Below are 20559 nucleotides of genomic sequence, written 5' to 3'. Positions count from 1 at the left end.
TCAGAGTATGTTTTGGCAGAGATAAATCTCTCTCTATCACCCCACCCCTCAAAACCTCTCACACTAAACTGTCTATAGGGTTGCAAAACAAGGGCATTTGCATAGAGTATTGCAGGACTTGTGCTGGCTTGCCAGTAATACATGTGAAAATGTCACGAGCCTGTCCCAGATAACTAAGGCACACGTCTGATAGTTAACTCTTTACTGGCAAGAGAAACACTCACAACAGCTTCCACGGTGCTCCTGATACACAAATGTTTCTAGCCTCTAGGCAGCGATTCACTGGTCTGGGCCCTATGAAAACAGCAGTGACAATAGGAGACCCCCCGCCCGCCCGCTGGTTTATATACCTTCCCCTGATGGGTTGTAAGAAATCAGGTAAATAAAGTGGGTATTGCTGCATGATTTGCTTTATTTACAGACACAGTATGCTTAACTTTGGTGACACAGTCATTTTTTCCACACAGCAGCGTGTTTGCTCCGTGCCGTGACAGTGCTGCACACACACCTACAGTCATTCTACAGAGTGAAGCCATTGGAAGGTGGCTTGGTCTGAATAATCTGGAAGAGTTGGTGCTTTCCTTTGGGCCACATGGGTTGGGATGCTGGATCAAAGGCTGGCCCACGCAGAAGTATCCTGCTCTGCCGTCTCTGCAGGCTGGATACAAACCATCTCTCACTTCCACCGGCCACCAACCACAGGCTTCCCACGGGCGGCCTTTGAGCTGTTGGAGAAGCAGAGAAGCAAATGAGGTATTTCAGGCATCAGTGAGATCAAAGCAAAAGGCAGAGGTGAGGGACAAGGGAAGTGTACACTTTTACAGTCAAACAGCACTGTGGGGGTGCTTATTGCACAGGGGTATCTGTGGGTCACTCATTCAGTGGCATCCACACAGATCCCAACTTGGTTCCTAGGCGAGTGTGTCCACATGGCATGTGCAGTCCACATGAAGAAAACGCAATGTGAGCAGAACTCATGCAAAGTTGCTGTGTTTATACACACTAAGCAGTGAGCTGAGAGCCCAAGTTGTGGAATCCTGAACGAACTTCATCTTGTGCCTTTACAGGTATATCTGTTTCTCAGACTTAAAGCTTGGGTAGAACTGGTTCTTTTTCTCCAGGGAACCCTGAGAATTGTATTCTGGGAGCAGATAAGGGCTTGAGAATTCTTCTACAGTAAGGATGGGGAACCTGTGGCCACCACAAGACTACATCCTACAGGCCACAGAATGTTTTGGATCTTCCTCCCCTCTGGGTGGAAAGAGTGGTCTTGGAAAGGAAGTTCTGGCCTCATAAGTCCCCTATGTCTGTTGTGGAAGCCTCTGTGCCATTTGCCTTCCTGACATCAGAACCCAAACATCAGTAGAGGTATTCACCTTAAGATATAAGCTTGGCATGTGCCTTAAGAGATAAGGTCCAGAGGGCTGTTTCTCACCATATAGAAGGGATAGCCAGTGTGATGCTCTTCAGATGTGATTGGCCTATACACCTCCCATCTTCCCTGTTGGCCCTGCTGGTCTATAAATTGGACACTTAATCTTATGTGCACACTGAAAAGGGCAAGGTGTAAAGATAATCCGAGACCTGGATTTCAAAAATATTGAGGGGTATACATACAAACTCTCTCTCTCTACATATATATCCTTGGGTTACAGACACTTCAGGTTACAGACTCTGCTAACCTAGAAATAGTACCTCGGGTTAAGAACTTTGCTTCAGGTTGAGAACAGAAATTGTGCGGCCGTGTGGCAGCAGCAGGAGGCCCCATTAGCTAAAGTGGTACCTCAGTTTAAGAACAGTTTCAGGTTAAGAACAGGCCTCTGGAACAAATTAAGTTCTTAACCCGAGGTACCACTGTAATTGCTAACATTTAGCATAACATTTAGCATGACTTCACTTTGATATATCTAACTCCTAGTTACTAAAGCAAGTGTCCCTATCCAGCTGCTTAAAGTAACACATATCCAACTACCAGTAAACTATCCCTGATACAGAAATCCAGGGCCTAATTTGGAACATAAAGTCATTTTCCTTCATTACATGCACTGCAAGCCACCACAGCACACCATAAAGGATGCAACATGCTACTCACCCTTTCCTGAAGCAGATTAGGAGGGAATAAAAGAAGAAATATGGTGTGAGAAGCACGTAACATTATTGACTAACCAGTTTGGTGCACCTAAAAGGTCGCTAGAGAAGGAGGCATTCCTAATGCAGGCTGCCATTTGTTTCTGGACAAGTGGATTAAAAAGATGAATCTTCTGACAATTTTGCCTGCACAACCACTCCGAAAGATGGCTACGCTACTTGTTCATGTAAAGTGGAAGAAGAATGTTCTATGTTGATCAGCATTGCTGTCAAGAATGCAGGTAATGATTCATTTCCTACTCTGCCATCAGCTACGCACAGGACACCAAGCAAGTTCTTTAGCATCTGCTGTCCTCTGCTCTGAACCATGGAGTCATGGAGACATGAAGCATGGAAGGAAATGGGTGCCTGCACCGAGCAATCCAACAGAGGTCCCCAATAATTTCTACAGACAGAGAAGACAGATTTATACATGCTGAAAGGAGATGAGCTGATGTAAGGAAAGAGGATGAATGCCCCAGCTCTCAATAAGTGGATGATGGTAAACAGACAGCTCAGCTACTGCACTATGCCAAACTATTTCCTAAATGGTGTTCATGGATGTCAGGGAACTGACATCAGAGCTAGAGGTGGAGGGAAGGCTCTCAAATGATGCTGGAGAAGGGCCCAGCAGGGAGAGAGGCAGCTCCGCAGATAGGGAAGCAAATCAGCGCAACACCAGGGATATAGAGGGGCAGATGGGGGAATCGGCGAGAGGGCTCCAGGACTCTTCACCGGACACCAGCGGGGAGAGCACGGGTCCTCCGCTACCCACGCCCACCCTGCGCAGAAGACGTCCGCGCAGAGAGAGTAGGAGGAGACTGGGTGTCAAACAACTTTTATGTTGGAAAAGATTTAAGAAACGCCCACTGACGGATTCTGCTAGCAACTGAGGTAGCCATGAAGTGAAGGGCTGCCCAGACTGAAAGGTTTAGCAAGGCAACAAAGCCTGGAGAGGCGGCAACTTACGCACGAGCAACCCATACACATTACAATAGACATATTCTTAGAAGGGGAAATGCTGCGAAATGATGACCCAAAGTGGTGAGGAAGTGATGGAGTTCAGAGATCAGAACAAAATAATGAAGCAGGTGTGCAAAAGGCATGCAAGGGAAGAAATAAATTGGAGGGGCCTGGTGAGAAATGTGGCTGAAACAGAAAACCAGGAAAGAACTTTAGGTGAAAGAAGCAAATGGAGAAAAGCACATCCGCAACACACCATACATCTAAGGCACAGCTACAATCCCCAGCACCCTTAAGCAACTACAGGTCCCAGGATCCTTTGGGGGAAGTCATCTGCTTTGAATATGTGCTGGATGTAATTTAAATGTATGGTGTGAATCTGCCCTGACAAAGTGTGCAAAGCGTGCTAAGCTCCCTGAACACCAATGAGGGTCTCTTTCTATAGACATCCAAGTGTCTGGTGGCCAGTGGAAAACCCTGTACATGTTGGTTCCAAGTCTGAAGTGAGCCTGACATGGTCTAGATCAGCCTCACCCAACCTGGTGCCCTCTTGATATTTTGGTCTCTTGCTTTTAATGGATGGTGTGGATGTGACTCTGGTCTGAAAGGTGGATTGGAAGGGAAATGAAATGACAGAATCAAGCAACAAGGAGGGGTGAAATAAAGGGTGTGAAATGGGAGGCAGGAGGCAGTAAAAGCAGTGACTAGCTGAAATGAGGACTAAAGAAAGAAAATAAGAAAAGGTGGTGATAAAGCAAGGTTGTTGTTGTTGTTTCTTAAATGGAATCTAACAGTATCAATCCTGTGAATAGCCAGAAGTGCTCAATCCAAGATTCTTGAACACAAAGGCATAGCCTATTATTACAGCAGCAGGCTTTCTAGAGCAAAAAGAAGCCAAGAACTGAAATGAGAAGGGCTGACAAATACTAATGACAATGAAAGTGAAAGTGAAAGGAGGAACAGCGGGAAGTTAAGAACGGAAGCAAAACACAAACAAAATCCTGAAAGCTCCAAACAAGTATTTTACAGAAGGGAAGGGTGAAAGTGGTGCACCTGTAAAAGAAAAAGTAAAAGTGGGGGGTTGTGAAAGATCTAATGGGAATGCTGGATACTATCAAACTGGATGGCCTGAGTACTTACACCTTTTGATGATCACTAATGCGGTTCCGTAGAACATTAATCTGCAAGAGAAATAGACAGGAGGTGAAGCTACATGGCAATACTTCACCATGCGGGGATTGGGACGGCCAAGAAGACAGCAAGAAAAGAAGTCTAAGCATGGGCTGGTTTTATCACACACAGTAGTCAGCAGGGCTGTGTGGTGGGTAAAGAATCCCTCTAATTGTTGGAATTTCCATAGGTAAAGACGGGGAGTCAGAAAGGACAGTGGATCTGTTTGTCCATACTATCTAATGTGATACTTAGAAGTTTTTCTCTGCCGTGAAATATTATTTCCACACTAAATGGAAGCGTTACAAATCCAGGCAGCTGAGATTAAATTTGGCATGGTTGGTGGAAGGAACAGGGCTTTTTTCAGTTGAAACTCGCTGGAACCCAGTTCCAGCACCTCTCAGATTGGTGCGATTGCCATTACAAGAGAATGGAGGCGTTCGTGGCGAGTTCTGGCACCTCTTTTTCTAGAACAATAGCCTTGGGAGAGACTGAGAACAAAGGCTGCTCTCCAGCATTCTTGAAGGCTTCAGGTGAGTTTTTCAGGATGCTTCTTCAAAGTTTTCCCATCATGATCTTGACCAGTTACAGAATCTTCTAGAAATATCCACTTTTCTACAGTTAGTAGGTGCTTGGGAGCAACGCTGTGCCATTTGTAGCAATTCCTGGACTCGGTGCTTCTTTCAAAGCATCTCTAAAGTTTGCTATACGTTGAGCATTACGTGTTGTTCTCTGCACAAATGCGCTCTGCTCATGAAGGTCACAAAGCAAGATAAATGAAATAAAAACAATGCCAGAGGGATACCATGTCAAAGAGCAAATCCATGTGGATAACTAGTAATGGAGTTTTTGTTCAGTTAAGGTGCCAAGAAGCTCCAGCTTCTGGTGTAAGGATCCAAAGCAGAGGAGAAAGGTTCCTAAGGTGCATCCAAGTACTTACCCCTTTCAGAGGATCTGGCTGAAAAGACAAATGGCTGATCCCAAAAATCTTTGCAAGCTAAGCAGGGCAAACATGCAAGACAATGAAATACCATCTTGAGAAGATGCTGACATGGACTGAACTTCACTGGGCCACACTTAGCTCCACACGTTTCAGCATTCATCACAGCACTGCCATTAGCAAAGTGGGGTGGGGACAGGCCATACTTACTATTTGCTTAACTCATCGCAGCGTGCAGTGAGTATGGAAATCTAGTTAGGGTTAGAGAAAGGAGATTATTATAGATGTGAAAGCCCCTGCAAAGGGAAAATTAACAAAAAGAAGGCAGTGATCCTGAGAAAGCAGTGCTCAGTACGAGAAGCCAAACTATAGGTGAGGTTGAGTGCATCCTATATACTAATAGCAAACTTGTCCTTTGGTTTCTGATCGTCTGTTGCCAAAACGACACCATCCATGCACAAAATGGAGATATCAGCAGGCCTGGGGAAATGCCAAGGCTTGCAGAAATCCACACACCCCCATCATTGAAACCCTGAAAGGCGAATGCCCTAGATAAAGCATTCTTCTGCCCCCCTCAAAGAAATGGCAGCTGCTGGAGGGGAAGTAGTAAAAAGAGGGGGAAATCAGAAATACTCCAGAACTAAGTCTGGGGCATTTTGGTAAAAGAAAGTCAAATGGCAACTGCCAGGGAAAGCATCACTGCCACTAATGAGACACCCACTCCCCAAAAGAAAAATATTGTCATTGCTGCCACCTCTGCCACCTCCCCTGCCATTCAGGAAGCCCCCACCACTGGCGAATGTTTCAGACATTTCCCCTTTCCAATATGTCCCCCGATTTCATTCCCCTATCTTACCCTCAGAATTTCAAGTCAAAAGTTTGAAAATTTGCATTTTAGGCTTGACCCTAGCTTAAATGTGATGTTAGTGAAAGAGACAGGTAGTATGAGCTGTGGTGTATTTAAGCCAGTTCTAGTGCAGATTAATTAAGCGGCTGCAACACTATTTTTCTAGACTCAATAAGCTACTAGGCAGGTGAGTGATCACAAGGCACTTACAAACGTGGTCTTCAGGGTAGAAATATTTGTTGGTCAAACTGAAATGGGCCAGGTTGGCTTTGACACAGTCTAGTGCAGCTTATGGTGTGGTTTGGGGTGTCCTTCAATGTCTGGCGAGACTAGACAGGACCTTCACAGACCTAGACTGATGCTACTTCATCCATAAAGCTACATCCATTTGAAGCAGAAAAGTGCCAGACTCCACTTATTTAATGAGCCATTTGGCTCTGATTTCTGAAGTAGGTTCCAAAGGGAGATGAAGTTCAGTGAGACAAGTATGATCAAATGACATACCTGTGGTTTTTCTAAGCAAGAAGGAAAAGAGGAGGCAAAGCATGACAAGTATCAACTAAAACTGCGTTGAATGTTTGCCCATTTCAATTTTCAAGGTGCAAGTAACACTTTTAAAGAAGGGGAAACATTTCCTGAAAAGCTCCCATGATGAAAACGTTCATATTCCCCTTCCACTTCAATCTGCTGCTGCTTCAGTGCCATTTTCTCCTTTGTAATCACTGAGTCATCTTGCTGATTACAGAAATGTGGGAAATCCCAGCCAATCAGGAATTGTGTACTGAATGGGATGGTATCGTGATGGAATGTCAACATGACGTCCCACAGAGCAAAAGAAGATAATTGACCATGAGGACGACACTTGTTGCATCAATGGCAGGGGTGATGCTAGCTAATTGGGATTGAATAGTCAAAAAGATGATAACATGACAATATGTAGCCAATCAAATTTAGCCACAAAGTGAGGGCAAATGAAGCAGCTGTCAGAAAGTATTGCTCTCCCTCTCAATGAGTGGGTATTTTTTTTATACAATGTCTCAAAAATTACTCAGAGAGCAATCATTTTTTGGATGCTGCTGAAATTTCTTGCAAAAAGCGCCCTTCCTTTCAGAAAGCAGAGATATTTCAACAGATGTGCAGACTCACCTCATATTTCTGCCTCTTGAACTTTTCCTGCAAGTCAAATTTCTCAGCTTCCAGGTCATGGATATTCTGCCACAGTTCCTTTGCCTTTTCCCTGTTGTAAGAACATGCAGCAGCAATCAAGGTGGTTGCCAGTGCTTATATATGCACATAGGAACATGCAATGTGAGCGTGTTCTTCCAGAGTAGGAAAGTGAGCTGAACATAAGAATGAGAATCTTAGGTATGCAACATTGTGCATGTGAATATGCACAGGCATAAAAATTGTGTGCATATTCTTTATTATGTGCTCCATGAGTATGAACATATGGTATATGTATGATATATGTGTGCGTGTGAGAGAGACATAATATGAATATAAATGTCTGTGTGTTTTAGCCTGTGAATATGAGTATACATAACATTCATAGCTTCAGCCAGAATGTTTCCTCAATTATTGAAAGTCCCAGTTGTCAACCTTTCAACCCATTTATGTCTTTATCTTTAACTTGTGCTTAAATTTAAATCACACATTTTAGTATATTCCTACTTTACAAGTACCTATGCTGATGCTTTTGCCACAACCGGGTCTTCTGCCAAGTGTGAATCAATCTGGGCACAAGTGAAGCAGTAGCCCTTTTCAAACATTACCACATCAAGGAAGCATATGAGTAGAGAGATTGCAGGAATACACCATTAGCCCCACTCCCTACACAACTCCTCCGCCTCTTCATGTGCTTACAGTGGACATCTGCTGTGGGTAATCTTATGTACCAGTGAAGGCTCTCTCCGCCTATGTTCCCTCTTTAGGTGGTAATGCCTGAATAGGACTAATGTGCATCACTGAACCACATAAGCAGATTTTTTTCCCATTGATTATTGCAGCATGAGGATTAGGGCATTTTTGACTGGGGATGCACATACTGTGGTTCTGATTGAAATCATGCTCAACCTGTAGGGTTTTTTTAATCCCTGGATGTGGCTGCAAGTCACACAGCTGATGTAATATGTAGTTAAGCCCTTGATCTACCTGAGGTTTCATACTGCATCACCTCCAATATGCTTCCACGTGCTTATTGCACCCTCTAGTGTTCTGGCTCCCTCCTTTTCATTTGACTCTGTCTGCTTAAACTCAAATGCAGGTAGCATTTGGAAACAGTGCACGATAATTGGATGAGCAAGCATTAGTACGATTTAACAGCCCCTTATGGCTTCCTGACTTGTAACCATGTGGGATATAATACCTTCTGCTACCATTTAATGCATGTTGTGGGCAGTTAACATTTCCAAGGAGTGATGGACTAAGAAGCAAGAGGAACATTGCCACATGTGCCCTAACTGTACCCTATAGTACCATAGTAATAGCCAAGCCAGCATTGCATTGTGTTCACATAACCCCAAATATGGATAACAGCATAGCACACAATGCATGCTATAACTGTAGGATTGTGGCAATCTTACAACGCTTTAGGAGCTGTCTTATGTTAAGGTCACTGTGCCTCCAGTGTACTTTAGCCTAGAAAAGCTTGTTCTGATCCCAATAATTATCAGTCCCCTCAGTAGATGTTATTTTTATTTAAAAACAAAAAGTCTGTATGTTAAAGGCAAAGAACGCATTTGAAGTCATGTCTAGTTTGGCCCTCTGAGAGACCACAAATCACAACTATGGGGAAAGTGGCAGGTAGAAGATTGTTTTCATCTAATTTCTTCATCATGAAGGAAATAGGTCCCTACTGGCCCCTGAGTCTCTGGCTGCTGCCCCCAGAACCAGCTTTCCTTCTTACTTCAATTTGTCTTCATTCAAGTGATCGATGGTTAAAGGTTTTCGACGCTCGCTGAGGATCTTTTTCTTCTTCTCCCGCTCTGTCTGTTTTTTCCCACTTTTCTTCTCTGTCTAAAAAAAACAGTTCTTGAGTGGCATCAGAGTTCATCAGCCCAGTTCATCAGACAGGTACATGGACTATGAATGCGGAGGATATAAGTACACATAGATTAAAACGAAGACTAAAAAGCTCCTGATACACTCTCATTGTACCTTAACTGGTCTCTGTTTGAGCCATTTGGGAATACAACATGTAGGTGAGTAGACCCCCAGCCAGGAAATTCTGTCCCCAGATGTGGGTTTCAGTTTCTGGAAGAACATTCAGGCTAGATAGGTACCTTCTGTAGGTAGCCTCCAAAATGGAGCATATTGGAGAAAGCCTTCTTCTTCCTGGCATCTTCTTCAGCCCTCTTCCTATTTTCTTCTTCCTCTTTCCGGGCTCTCTCTTCCTGCCACAGGCAGAATGACAGGGAGGTTTCAGAATGGCAGATAGTTAAAGAGAATCTGTATACAGCAGGAGCAACTAACCAGTGGGCCTACAAATGCCACCATCATCCCAGCCAGGGATGATAGGAGTTTGAGTCAAACGACAGCATCTGGAGGTCCACAGGCTCCACATCCCTGATCTACAGGGACATCAAATAGAAACTTGTTTAGGAGACTGAATGGACACAAATCAGACAGGATAAGTTCTGTTCCCCAATCCCGGTTAGTAAACAAGCTCATTAGCCAATTCCAGATCAGTTCCTCCTTGTTTTTCTGCACTTGGGGAAAGGGAACACTTAGAAAAATAAGTAACAGTGGTGCTTTCATTATAAACTTAGCAATTCTAGTCTAGTTTTGGTCTGTTATGCATAAGGCCTATGTCAGTGATTCCCTGAATTCCAAGACTTTGGGTTCTCTGGTTGACCAGGGATGATGGGCTTGTATTACTGCTTGAGTATAACTCTTACATGAGCAGCTAAGTGGAAAATTTGCCCCATGCATAAATGGGGGTTTGTCAGAACAACAAAAACAAAAAACTCATAAAGGCATTGAACTGACTTTTTGCTGTAGACTCCGTGTCTTGGGTATACTCACAGCGAAGCGGGCCTGACGTTCCTTCTCTCGCTCACTGCGGATCCGTTGCTGTTCAGCTCGTTCTGCTCGCCGCTGCTCCTATAGGAGGAAATCAGCCCAGCACCTGTTCAGGGAGGGGGCCTGGTATACTCTGACGAATGCCCCCCTTCTTAACTCAGCATGGCCTGAGGCAGTCACAGTTGAGGCTGAAACTATAACACTATTGAAAATGCTGGACACCTGACATTTTGCCACCTGAGCATCCAAATGATACCTCCCATGGCAAAAAAATATAATATTATAGCTATCTATTGCACCCATGTTAGCTCATACTTGTAGATCAGACTCTAAAACTGGGGCTTTAAAATAGTCCAGAATATAGTTTTGGGGTCTAGACAATTAATAAAATCCTGTCATTTCATTAATTATATTGTGAATGTGCATTTTTAAGCATTCCCAGAATATGTGTGGGATGTCTATCTTTGGGACTCGGCATCACTGACAAGTGGCTTTAGGATCTGAATGAAACATTAACACTCTTAAGTCCTCTCTCCTTTTTGGAAGAGACATACTATTCTGTCCTTGAGGAATATCAGCTCTTCCTCCTCTTTCTTCCGGTTCTCAAAGTGGGCCTCAATCAGGGTTTGCAGCTCATTCAGATCCTTCTCCATTCTCTTGCGGTGAATGTCCTGCAAAGCAGAAAAGACAATATGAGGGTTTGGTATGTTACACACACACACACAGAGAGAGAGAGAGAGAGAGAGAGAGAGAGAGAGAGAGAGAGAGAGAGAGAGAGAGAAGGAGACAGCTTTATGAGATGATGATGGCTAATACTCACATCAAAGTCCACTCTCTCCCCATCAGGGATCTTTGGAGGCACCAAATTTGGCATAAATAGCCTGAAATAGGAGGGCAGGGAAAAATAAAGAGATAAGCCACTAATATAGCAACACCTGATGTCTCATCTCTTTATCAGGGTTGGCTGATATTATTAATCTCCCACATGAATCCATGCTTAATCCCATTGATTTCAAAGAGGTCTGACTCTGGGTTCCAAGTAAATCTGGCCAAGACAATATAGACAAAAGCAGAAGCATATAATTGTAGCACTGGAAAGGGACCGCAGGGATCATCTAGTCCAACCCTCTGCAATGCAGGAATCTTCTGCCCAATATGGGGCTCAAACCATGGCCCTGAGATTAAGAATCTCATGTTCTATCGACTGAACTATCGCAGTACCCTGCTAGCACCCATGCCTTACAAATCATAGATATATGCCTAGAAACCAGTGACAAATGGAAGTGGATGAGTCCATAGATGGCATAAATGGAAGATATAATTATTTTAAAAACAACAACAACCTGACACTAAATGCAAGGTAAAGGGGAGGGGAACCCTAAGCATCTTATATCCATACATGTGTCCAGTAGTCTAATAACTAGATAGCCCCATCAAATCAGAAAAAAACCCTCTGCAGAATGATAAATGGTGAAACTTCAATTCCTAACAATGAAAATCTGGGAGGGAGCAGCTAACCTTACACTAACCTGTCTCAGAACTCACTCTGCACATTTTATTTAAACTGGATGTCAAACTGAACGTAGTTCCAAGCTGAGGGAACAATTTATAGCTTCTTGGAGGGCGCCGTATGGAATGCCATACCGGTTGCTGAGCTTTTTACAATGGCCGCAGCTGTCACAGTAGTCTTAAGTTTCCTTGACTTGACTTATACGAGCCACTGAACAGCTGTAATAACTTCATCACTGGGCAGGCTGGGGTGGGAATGTTGTTCTTGAGATAGTGTCTCATCACTTTGCCTGCTGCATTTAGCAGTGTTTCTGCATTTCTGGGCAATTTTTTTAAAAAAAAAATCTAGATAATTTTGTACCACCCAAAGAGACCATGCATTTGCTTTTTTGAAATTTCAGTGTTGCTGTTGTTTAAAAAGATTCTGTTAACAGTGTAATCCTGTGCATGTTTATTTGGAAGTACAGTTTACCATCCTCGGCAGGACTCACTTCCAGGTAAATGTGACCATGCTACAAATCTGCCATTAATTGCATTTAAGAAGCCAATAATATAATATGTCAAATGTTGACATCTCTCTATTTTTCTTCAGTCGTGCTTGTACTCACCATCTCCTTTCCCCCTTCCATACAACTGCTCCTGCCTCAACAACTGCCTGCTAACCATAACATCAAAATCCACTTTACTTATACTTACTTGGGCCTAGGCTTTGATTCTCCTGCAAGAAACCAAATGAACATTTAAAGAGTTGCCAAACAGAAATATTTACCTGCTCCCTTTGTAGATAAATTGAAGAGACAGGCCTACTGACTCCCTTAAGGCTTATATGGGTTGTTTCTGCCAGCGGCGTAGCGTGAGTTGTCAGCACCCGGGGCAACGCAAGTAATTTGCGCCCCCTAACCCGGGGCAAGGCAAGTAATTTGCGCCCCCCCAACCCCTAACCTGCGAGTTGCCGCTGGCGCTGCCGCGCAAACAACGCTGCTTGCCCGGAGGAGGATGGAGGCAGAAGCAGCCGCCGCCTGTGGCTGGGCCGAGGGGATGGCGGCGGCGGCAGGGTGCAGAGGCTGCCCGTGCCCGGCCAGGCGTCGGTGGCGGCGTCGGCGCTGCTGCAGCGGCTGCTCCTCCTGCGAGCAGTGAGCAGAGCGCAGCCACAGTGAGCAGAGCGCAGTGAGCAGAGCGCAGCCACAGTGACGGCGGGGGGCGCGCGCGCTAGGGCGCAAGGCTGGCGGTGGCGGCGGGGAGCCCGGCGGAGGAAGGAACTTGTCCCTTCCCTCTGGACTTGCGCCCCCCCAGATGTTGCGCCCGGTGCGGCCGGCACCCTTGGCACCCCCCACGCTACGCCACTGGTTTCTGCTCCCCAACCCTCCCACCGCTCATCTTTCATCTCCCCCTGTACTTTTTCATGTGAATAAAGGCTTGGGCAGAGTTTTTTTAGTATGTCTGTGTGTGTTTCAGAGTTCTTAACTCTTGAACTGCAGGGGAATGCGCACCTCTCCTTTCTAGTTCCTGCCTCGGTTTCTCAGGCTGATTGACATGGATTTTGTACACTTGTCCAACAAACCTGCTTCCAAAAAAAAATAAAAAATGGACTTATTTAAGTAAGGAAAATGATGGGGAAATGCTCTCAAAATTGTAACAGTTGCGTGATGGGACATTGTATGACTTCAGTCCCATTTTAACATACACTTGTGAATTGGTTTTTTTATATATCAGCATTAAGATCTGTATATTTACATTTTATCATAATATATGCATTTCCTTCTGGTAATTTCTTTGAGCTGAGACCACTACTGCAAATTTGGGAGAGATGCAAAATCCAAAGGATAACTGCTTCCCCATCTGCACGTTCATCCAGGAAGTGCAGACCAGATCAGTTTACTTTGAATTTTATAGAAACTGAACTCCTCCAGCATCCCAGCACATATACTGGACCACGGTGCACACTTTTCATTTACCTTCTGGTTCTTTAGCTTGCTCTTCTTGTTCTATTTTAAAAGGAGAGCAAAGAATTTTGATTAGAGATGTACCACGCCAGCGCAGTTGTGTCTAGAATCCCCACACTCCCTGATACATTTATTTCCTCTAAGCTGTGATTACGGCATTCCCAGCATGCTTCATAGTTCATTCACCCATTGCTGGGAGCGTTTACATTGCTGGCATTCTGGTATTTGGTGATCAGAGACAGGGGCGTCCCCTCTTTTGCATTTTTCACAACACCAGAAGCTACAGGACAGATGGTGATGTGATGTCAGTGTTATGAACACCAGAGCAGTTGGACTCACCAAAGAAGGTGGCTTTAATCAGTAAAATTCTGGGAATAGGTTGGGGGGGTACCTACCAATTTTGGAAAACTTTTCCCAATACATTATTTCCCCTGAAAATGTTACAGGTTTCCCTCCCTTTATAGTCAGAGGGGGAAAGCAGAACTACTATCGGTAAAGAGTGTCAGATGCTTTGTTTCCCTTTCCACAGTGGAAAAAAATAATATTTGTTTATAGGATCTAATGATTACTGATGTCACCAAAGCATGGGGGGCATTCCCTAAAGCTGTGATGGTCCTCCACACAGTTTTTGTTTTTTTAAGGGGAGCGTATCTGGGGGGGGGGGGCGTCTCTGCAAGTTCAAGGCTGCCCATTTGCCAAACACAGATGATCTTCCTGTGCCATCAGCTTTCCTTTACTGCCCATGCTGGTAAAGCATTAAGGAGAATGCAGAGAAACAGGCAGACTCATAGAGGCATGGAGCATTGTTATAGAAGATTTATTACTCAAGAAACATACACCATGTACAAGGGGCCAACCACTAGGCATGCAGCGGATTTGTCAATTTGCATTCTCTCAATTTTTCATTTTCCCATCCAGTTCTCCACATTTCGGCAGCAATTTGCAGATTTCTTTAAAAATTGCCAGCACATTTTTCCTAATAAGCACATGTTTGTACATTTTTGCAAGCAATTTCCCCCAAGGTAATGAACCAAATTCAACTAGTGCCAAGAGGCTTTCACCCCACTCCTCCAATACTGCTCTGGGGAGTCAGAACTCCCCAAACAGTGTACAGCTTGTGCTGACAGAAAGATCTCCTTAGTGCTATGTTGAGTACATTTTTTTGTATGTTAATTTCATGAATATATTCATTTTTATGCACACTTTCTTCTAATATATGGATTTCTGTAAGCACTGTTTGGTTGGAGAAACCCAGTGAAAAATTTGGTTAAGTGTGAATTTGAAGGCTTGTGGTGTTTTGGTTCTCATAGCATTTCAAACAGTGGGGATTGTATAAGTTCACCTTTACTTGCAAACTGAATTATTTTTATCCCCCATTCTTACTATAATTTTTCTACTTTTACTTTTTTACACTCCCCGCCCCCAAAATGACAAGTGTGCTCTGAGATCACAGCTTAACCAAAACAATGCTGCTGAATTTTTATTCAGTGAAGGGTTCTACCTGAAAAGGACCCTCCATCACAATGCTTGTATTGGCCAGAGATGTTTCACCAGAACATCATACCTTCTGCCCTAGGTTCATCTTCATCTTCCTTCACTTCTTCAGCTTGTTCTTGTTCTTCTTGTTCTTCTTGTTCTTGTTCTAAGGAAGAAAACAGCAGGATGACATCAACAGATCTGAGAATTTTCATTGTTGGTCTACACAAAATTCTGCTTGAGGTAATGAATCCCAGCCATTCGGACGTTGGTCAGAGAAGAGGGGTTGGGAAAGATAGATAGCATATTTCTAGAATATGGTTAAATGACAAGTGGTAACTTGGGACTACCAACTTAAACTGAACACATTGTGGTTCAATTTAATGATGTTCAATGATGTTTCTGGTGTGGGACGTAGGGTTTGAGATGAGCTTCATTGGTCCTCAACATGATATACACCTCAAATGTAGAGGCAGGTTATTAGTCAAGGTCCACGCTCCTGGTCCATCGCAATATTATTAAATGCAGAGCAACAAAGAAGAAAGGGCAACCAAAATGGTCAGAGGTTTACAGCACATTCCCCTGCAGAGAAAAGCTGAGCATCTGGGGATTTTTAGTTTATAAAACAGATAACTAAAGAGGTGAGATGTGATAGAAGCTTATGAGGTGATGTCTGGTGTGAAGAAAGTGGATTGATGGGAGGGTTCTTCCATCATACCAGAACTCAGGGTCACCTTGTAAAATTGGAGAAATGAAACATGTCTTCACACACCCCACACAATTTACGGTACTTATGGATTCTGATGCCACAGGATATGATGGAATCTCATTTAGATTTTTTGTGACCAGGGTTAAAAGACAGTGGCTCTCAGAAACATCTCACTTTAAATATCAGATATGGAAATAAATGGTGCAAAAGGAGTCAATCAGAAATTGTACAGCCACCCACAGAGGCTTCCTTCTGGTACCCAAATCTGAATGATGCTATTATATAAGCACTAGGCATTTGTTTTTTGTATTAAACCAACACATTGAGGAGGGGAGTAGGAATGAGCCCACTTGCCACATGTGATTTTAAACATAAGCCATAAACCTGCATAGGCTACATAATATTAATACTACAAACATATATAGATTTTAGACTGCTTTATAATCCTGGCTTCCCCCAAAGAATCCTGGAAACTGTATTTTGGGGAGATGCTAATAATTCTCTGGGAGAGATCTCTAGCCCCTCCTTCCAAAACTACAATTTGCAGGGCTCTTTTGTAGCTCTCCAGACAGGTATGGCCTTTGACTGATGCACACAGTACATAAATGCTTATGATTTCCATGCACGATAGGTCAGTAAGTATTCTGCCTGCGTGTCACTGGCAAGCAGCAGCAAAGTGAAATGTAAAGAAATGTTCTACTACCGTCTTCCACCTCTATCCATTCTTCCTCTTCTTAACCAGGGCAAGCAGGGGTGGTGAAAGGGAATAAGTAGAAAAGGTTAGTGAGGGATCACAAAAAGCTGTGGCTTCAAGCTGGAGCATCTATAGACAAAACAGCTCTCTCTCGTTCTGATCTTTGCTTTGCATTTGTGTGCACGCCTAGTTTTCAGGTGCCAAGCACTTGTGAAGTCAAGCATTTGCCAAGTTCAATAGGATATTAAGGCCTGGAACATTCAGAACACCCACATATCCATGCACACACAGAGGCAGTAATTATGCCCTCATGCAAAAGCATAGAAGAGGAGGTGTGCTTGTAAAAAATAAACGCAAAGACACATTGATCAGCTTCTAGTGATGCAATCAGCAGAAAGCTCATTCCGGACTGAGTTTATCAGTGTCAGTCCCGTTGGCAATGAAATACTCTACCCAGGTTCCTAAAATAGTAGATTAAGTTAGCCTGCACCAAATGGGTGCCCTCCAGATCTGTTGGACTAAAATTCCCATCAGCCACAGCCAATGGGTGAAAGTTGTAGTTCAAAACACCAAGTGGGCACCAAGTTGATGAAGGCTGGATTAAATGTTCATAACACACAATATTAGGCAAATACTCAGCCGTATTCAACCTACAATTTTCTGCGCTTTTTGGTATATCTGAGAAATCCACAAGGCTATTTGAACAAATCTGCACTTTTACTTGTCCACATATTATTTCCTTTTTTAAATTATTAAAAAATTATTATTATTATTATTATTATTATTATTATTATTATTATTATTATTGTTGTTGTTGTTTACACAGATTTCAATAGATTTTATTAGTGGTTCAATAGATTTTTTATTAAAGTTTGAAAGAAAATGCAAAGATTAGTATCAAATATCAAATATATTTTTTATGAAAGATAAAATTATAATCTAAATAAAAACAAAAAACAAAAGGAAGGAAGAAAATAAAATAAAATAAAATAAAAGGGATTTTTTTGTCTGTCAGCTATAAATAGAAAATTGTTCAAAACATCCTCTCCAAGATAACACCAAACAAGTCCGCTTTCTATGCATCAATATGTTCTTCAATCTTCAAACCCAGATATCATACGTTCATTTTCTTCTTCACACAAAAACTCTGTAAGGAGCTTCCAGTTGAAACAGAACAGTTTTATGATAGAACACTACCAAAGAAACAGAACCTCATGTGACCAGGAGGTCCCCATAGTGGGAGCCACTTCTAAGCCACTACAGAAAACAAGCTCTCCCCCATATCACCATTTCAGATGATGGTGACATGAGCAAAGGTGCCTTTTCAGACAATGTAGCTACACATCAGTAGCTACACTCGCTACACTGAGACACCTAATAGTTTTTCATATACAGTATATGTAAATAACAAATTCATGATACATATTAAGGTCTCCAATCCCATAATAGTTTTTTTTTTAATGGCATGGTATTATGACCCAATAGAACACATCACCTCATCTAACCTTGACTCTTATAGTAACAATGGAAGCCTACCTTCTTCGACGCATTCTTCTGCATCAAGTTGGAAGAGAGGAAAAGAGAGAGCGTTATTAGAGCAGCAATGGTGGATTTGGAAAACATGCTTAATCTGACAGTTTTCATTCCCTTACCTTCCTGTTCCCTGTAAAGCAGAAGGGAAAACACCTAGATTAGAATAATGGCTGGTTTGTAATAATAATAATAATAATAATAATAATAATAATAATAATAATAATACAGTGGTACCTCAGGTTACATACGCTTCAGGTTAAATACACTTCAGGTTATAGACTCCACTAACCCAGAAATAGTACCTCGGGTTAAGAACTTTGCTTCAGGATGAGAACAGAAATCGTGCTCCGGCGGCACGGCAGCAGCGGGAGGCCCCATTAGCTAAAGCGGTGCTTCAGGTTAAGAACTGTTTCAGGTTAAGTACGGACCTCCGGAACAAATTAATTACTTAACCCGAGGTACCACTGTAAGTGATTTTAGAACAACATGATCCATGGTCTCTGACACATATTCTTTTTGGAAGAATGCACTACAACCAAGTTACAACTTACAATTTATGCCAGAAACAGCGGAGAAGAGTCATGTCACACAAAATTTCATGCCGGAATAAATCTGCTAGCTTTAAGATGCCGCAACAAGACACTTCTGTTTGTTCCACAGTCAGGGTTTTTGTTTTTTGTTTGCTGAGTGGATTCTGCCCATATGGTGGCAGGAGTTCACATATATTTCCAAACCCCTGGAACAGATAAGCAAATACCTGGGGCCATCTCACACCCCACCTCATGCAATTAAAAGCTTGCTGTGTTAAGGGACAGTTCGCTACATTTAAGTGAAGTGACATGCAGATCTAGGGCCAGCTTATTTTTCGGGGAGAGGACTGGAAGTAGCAGGTTGCCTATACGACATGCTTAGGCATGACTTCATGTTGTGCATCAGCTGGAGATGCAGCTCAAGTAACTGGAACAGGTGTTGATAAAAATGCCAGAGCAGGAATGTGGCAGGCTGTGAAAGAGCATTTTTCAGTGCTCTCTCTTGGGTTAGTCCTTGCAGTTGGAAAACAAGAAGCTGATGAGTGAGCTATGGGAGTGTAGAAAACTGAGAAAGTCTTCGTGAGTGGGAGTAACGGAATCAAAAAAGGTAGGAAGAAGTTCCAAAATTACAGACATAACCAAGTCACAAGCCATCTATACCTCCCAGGAATTTATAGCTGTATGGCTCTTACTGGTTCCTAATTAAGTACTGTATCTACATTTCTTCCAGTATCCAAAATCTTTAAATCCCAGTAGCCTGTCATTCTACGCTTGGGTCAGGTTTCCTGCGTGAAGGTCCTGAGAATCCTCAGAGACCCAGATTCTCTTTTAATTTCAGAAGCAGCCTAGTGAGACCCTCACCTCTGGGGTTTGGAATCCCTTCTCAACACTTTGTTTTCTGATAAAATTTATATACGACTTGCTTGTAACAAACCCTCTAAGTGCTTTATGAGAAATACTAAAATTATCAAGAGGATGGGCCCTAGACATTTGTGGTGCCTGAAGTGAAATAGAAATTGGCACTTCCACAGCTCTACTTTGTTAAGTGTGTTTTTATATCCAGTATACCTGAAGGAGCATCTCCACCCCCATCCTTCAGCCTGGACACTGAGGTCCCGCTCCGAAGCCTTTTGGCGGTTCTCTCACTGTGAGAAGTGATGCTACAGGGAACTAGGCAGAGGGGCTTCTTGGTGGTGGTGCCTGCCCTGTGGAACGCCCTTCCATCAGATGTCAAGGAAATAAACAACTATCTGACTTTTAGAAGACATCTGAAGGCAGCCCTGTTTAGGGAAGTTTTTAATGTTTGATGTATTTATTGTGTTTTTAACATTCTACTGGGAGCCGCCCAGAGTGGCTGGGGAAACCCAGCCAAATGGGCAGGATATAAATTATTATTATTATTATTATTATTATTATTATTATTATTATTATTATTATTGAATTTCTATACCACCCTTCATCCAAAGATCACAGGCTAAAGGGGGGGGGGCTAGTTCACTAGCACTTTTAAAAAAGGAAGTGTTACACAAATGCATAAATGTTAGGTTTATCAATTGCTATTATCTAATGACCTGGAACAAAATATTGCAGTATGCAGTCCTTGTGTTCAATTTCTGCCTCTCCATTCCATTCTCCAGCCCTATTTTCCAGTTCACCTCCCAAGAGTCAGTCAGCATTCCGAAAACCCTGAGCATGCTCAGTTCTTATTGGCCTCTTTCGGAGGTTTCCCCCTTCAGAGCTTTTCCCTAAAGAATGGTTTCCCCAAGTGCAACCTCTTTCTTGTATGTAGATAGTAGCATTTTAGCTCTTTACACAGCAGCACTCACTACCTAAACATCAGAGGGGAAGATAAATAAAATATTTGCTATGGATCAGCACCCTAATCATTCAGAATGATTTCATGCTGTGATTTATCTCCCCTCTGGACCAGATTGTAGAAATATAAGAATGGCATATCTGAATGACCACACAGCCACATAAATCAAAGTGAGTGACAGAAAAGCAAGACACATTTCTGCATATAGATGGGAAAGGAAAACATTGAAGAACCTAGTACTTACTCTTCATATTCCTCAATGATCTCTTCAGTGTCTGACAT

General features: G+C 42.9%; 1 protein-coding gene and 1 long non-coding RNA gene across 2 annotated transcripts; both read right to left on the bottom strand.

Moving 5' to 3' along the window:
- Window positions 1–394: 394 nt before the first annotated feature.
- LOC310709255 lies at window positions 395–2683 on the bottom strand. Its single transcript, XR_014527426.1, has 2 exons — window positions 2093–2683; window positions 395–725 (listed from the first exon to the last, which is right to left on the bottom strand). It is a non-coding gene; the product is annotated as an uncharacterized lncRNA (long non-coding RNA).
- A 1473-nt stretch (window positions 2684–4156) lies between these two features.
- Window positions 4157–20559, bottom strand: TNNT2 (troponin T2, cardiac type; the record flags this gene model as incomplete). The annotated part of the gene is made up of 14 exons (XM_083509820.1): window positions 4157–4271; window positions 7194–7284; window positions 8953–9062; window positions 9329–9439; window positions 10071–10148; window positions 10622–10738; window positions 10888–10948; window positions 12273–12294; window positions 13532–13561; window positions 15084–15161; window positions 16408–16437; window positions 17935–17952; window positions 18051–18061; window positions 20522–20559. 14 exons carry the CDS (start codon window positions 20557–20559, stop codon window positions 4227–4229), a joined length of 840 nt encoding a protein of 279 aa, XP_083365946.1. The 3' UTR covers window positions 4157–4226.

Source organism: Podarcis liolepis, assembly GCF_965112155.1.
Source record: "Podarcis liolepis genome assembly, chromosome: 6".
In the NCBI taxonomy this organism is placed as follows: domain Eukaryota; kingdom Metazoa; phylum Chordata; class Lepidosauria; order Squamata; family Lacertidae; genus Podarcis; species Podarcis liolepis.
Note: the sequence above shows the minus strand (reverse complement) of the source record. Positions and strands in the feature narration are given on the sequence as shown.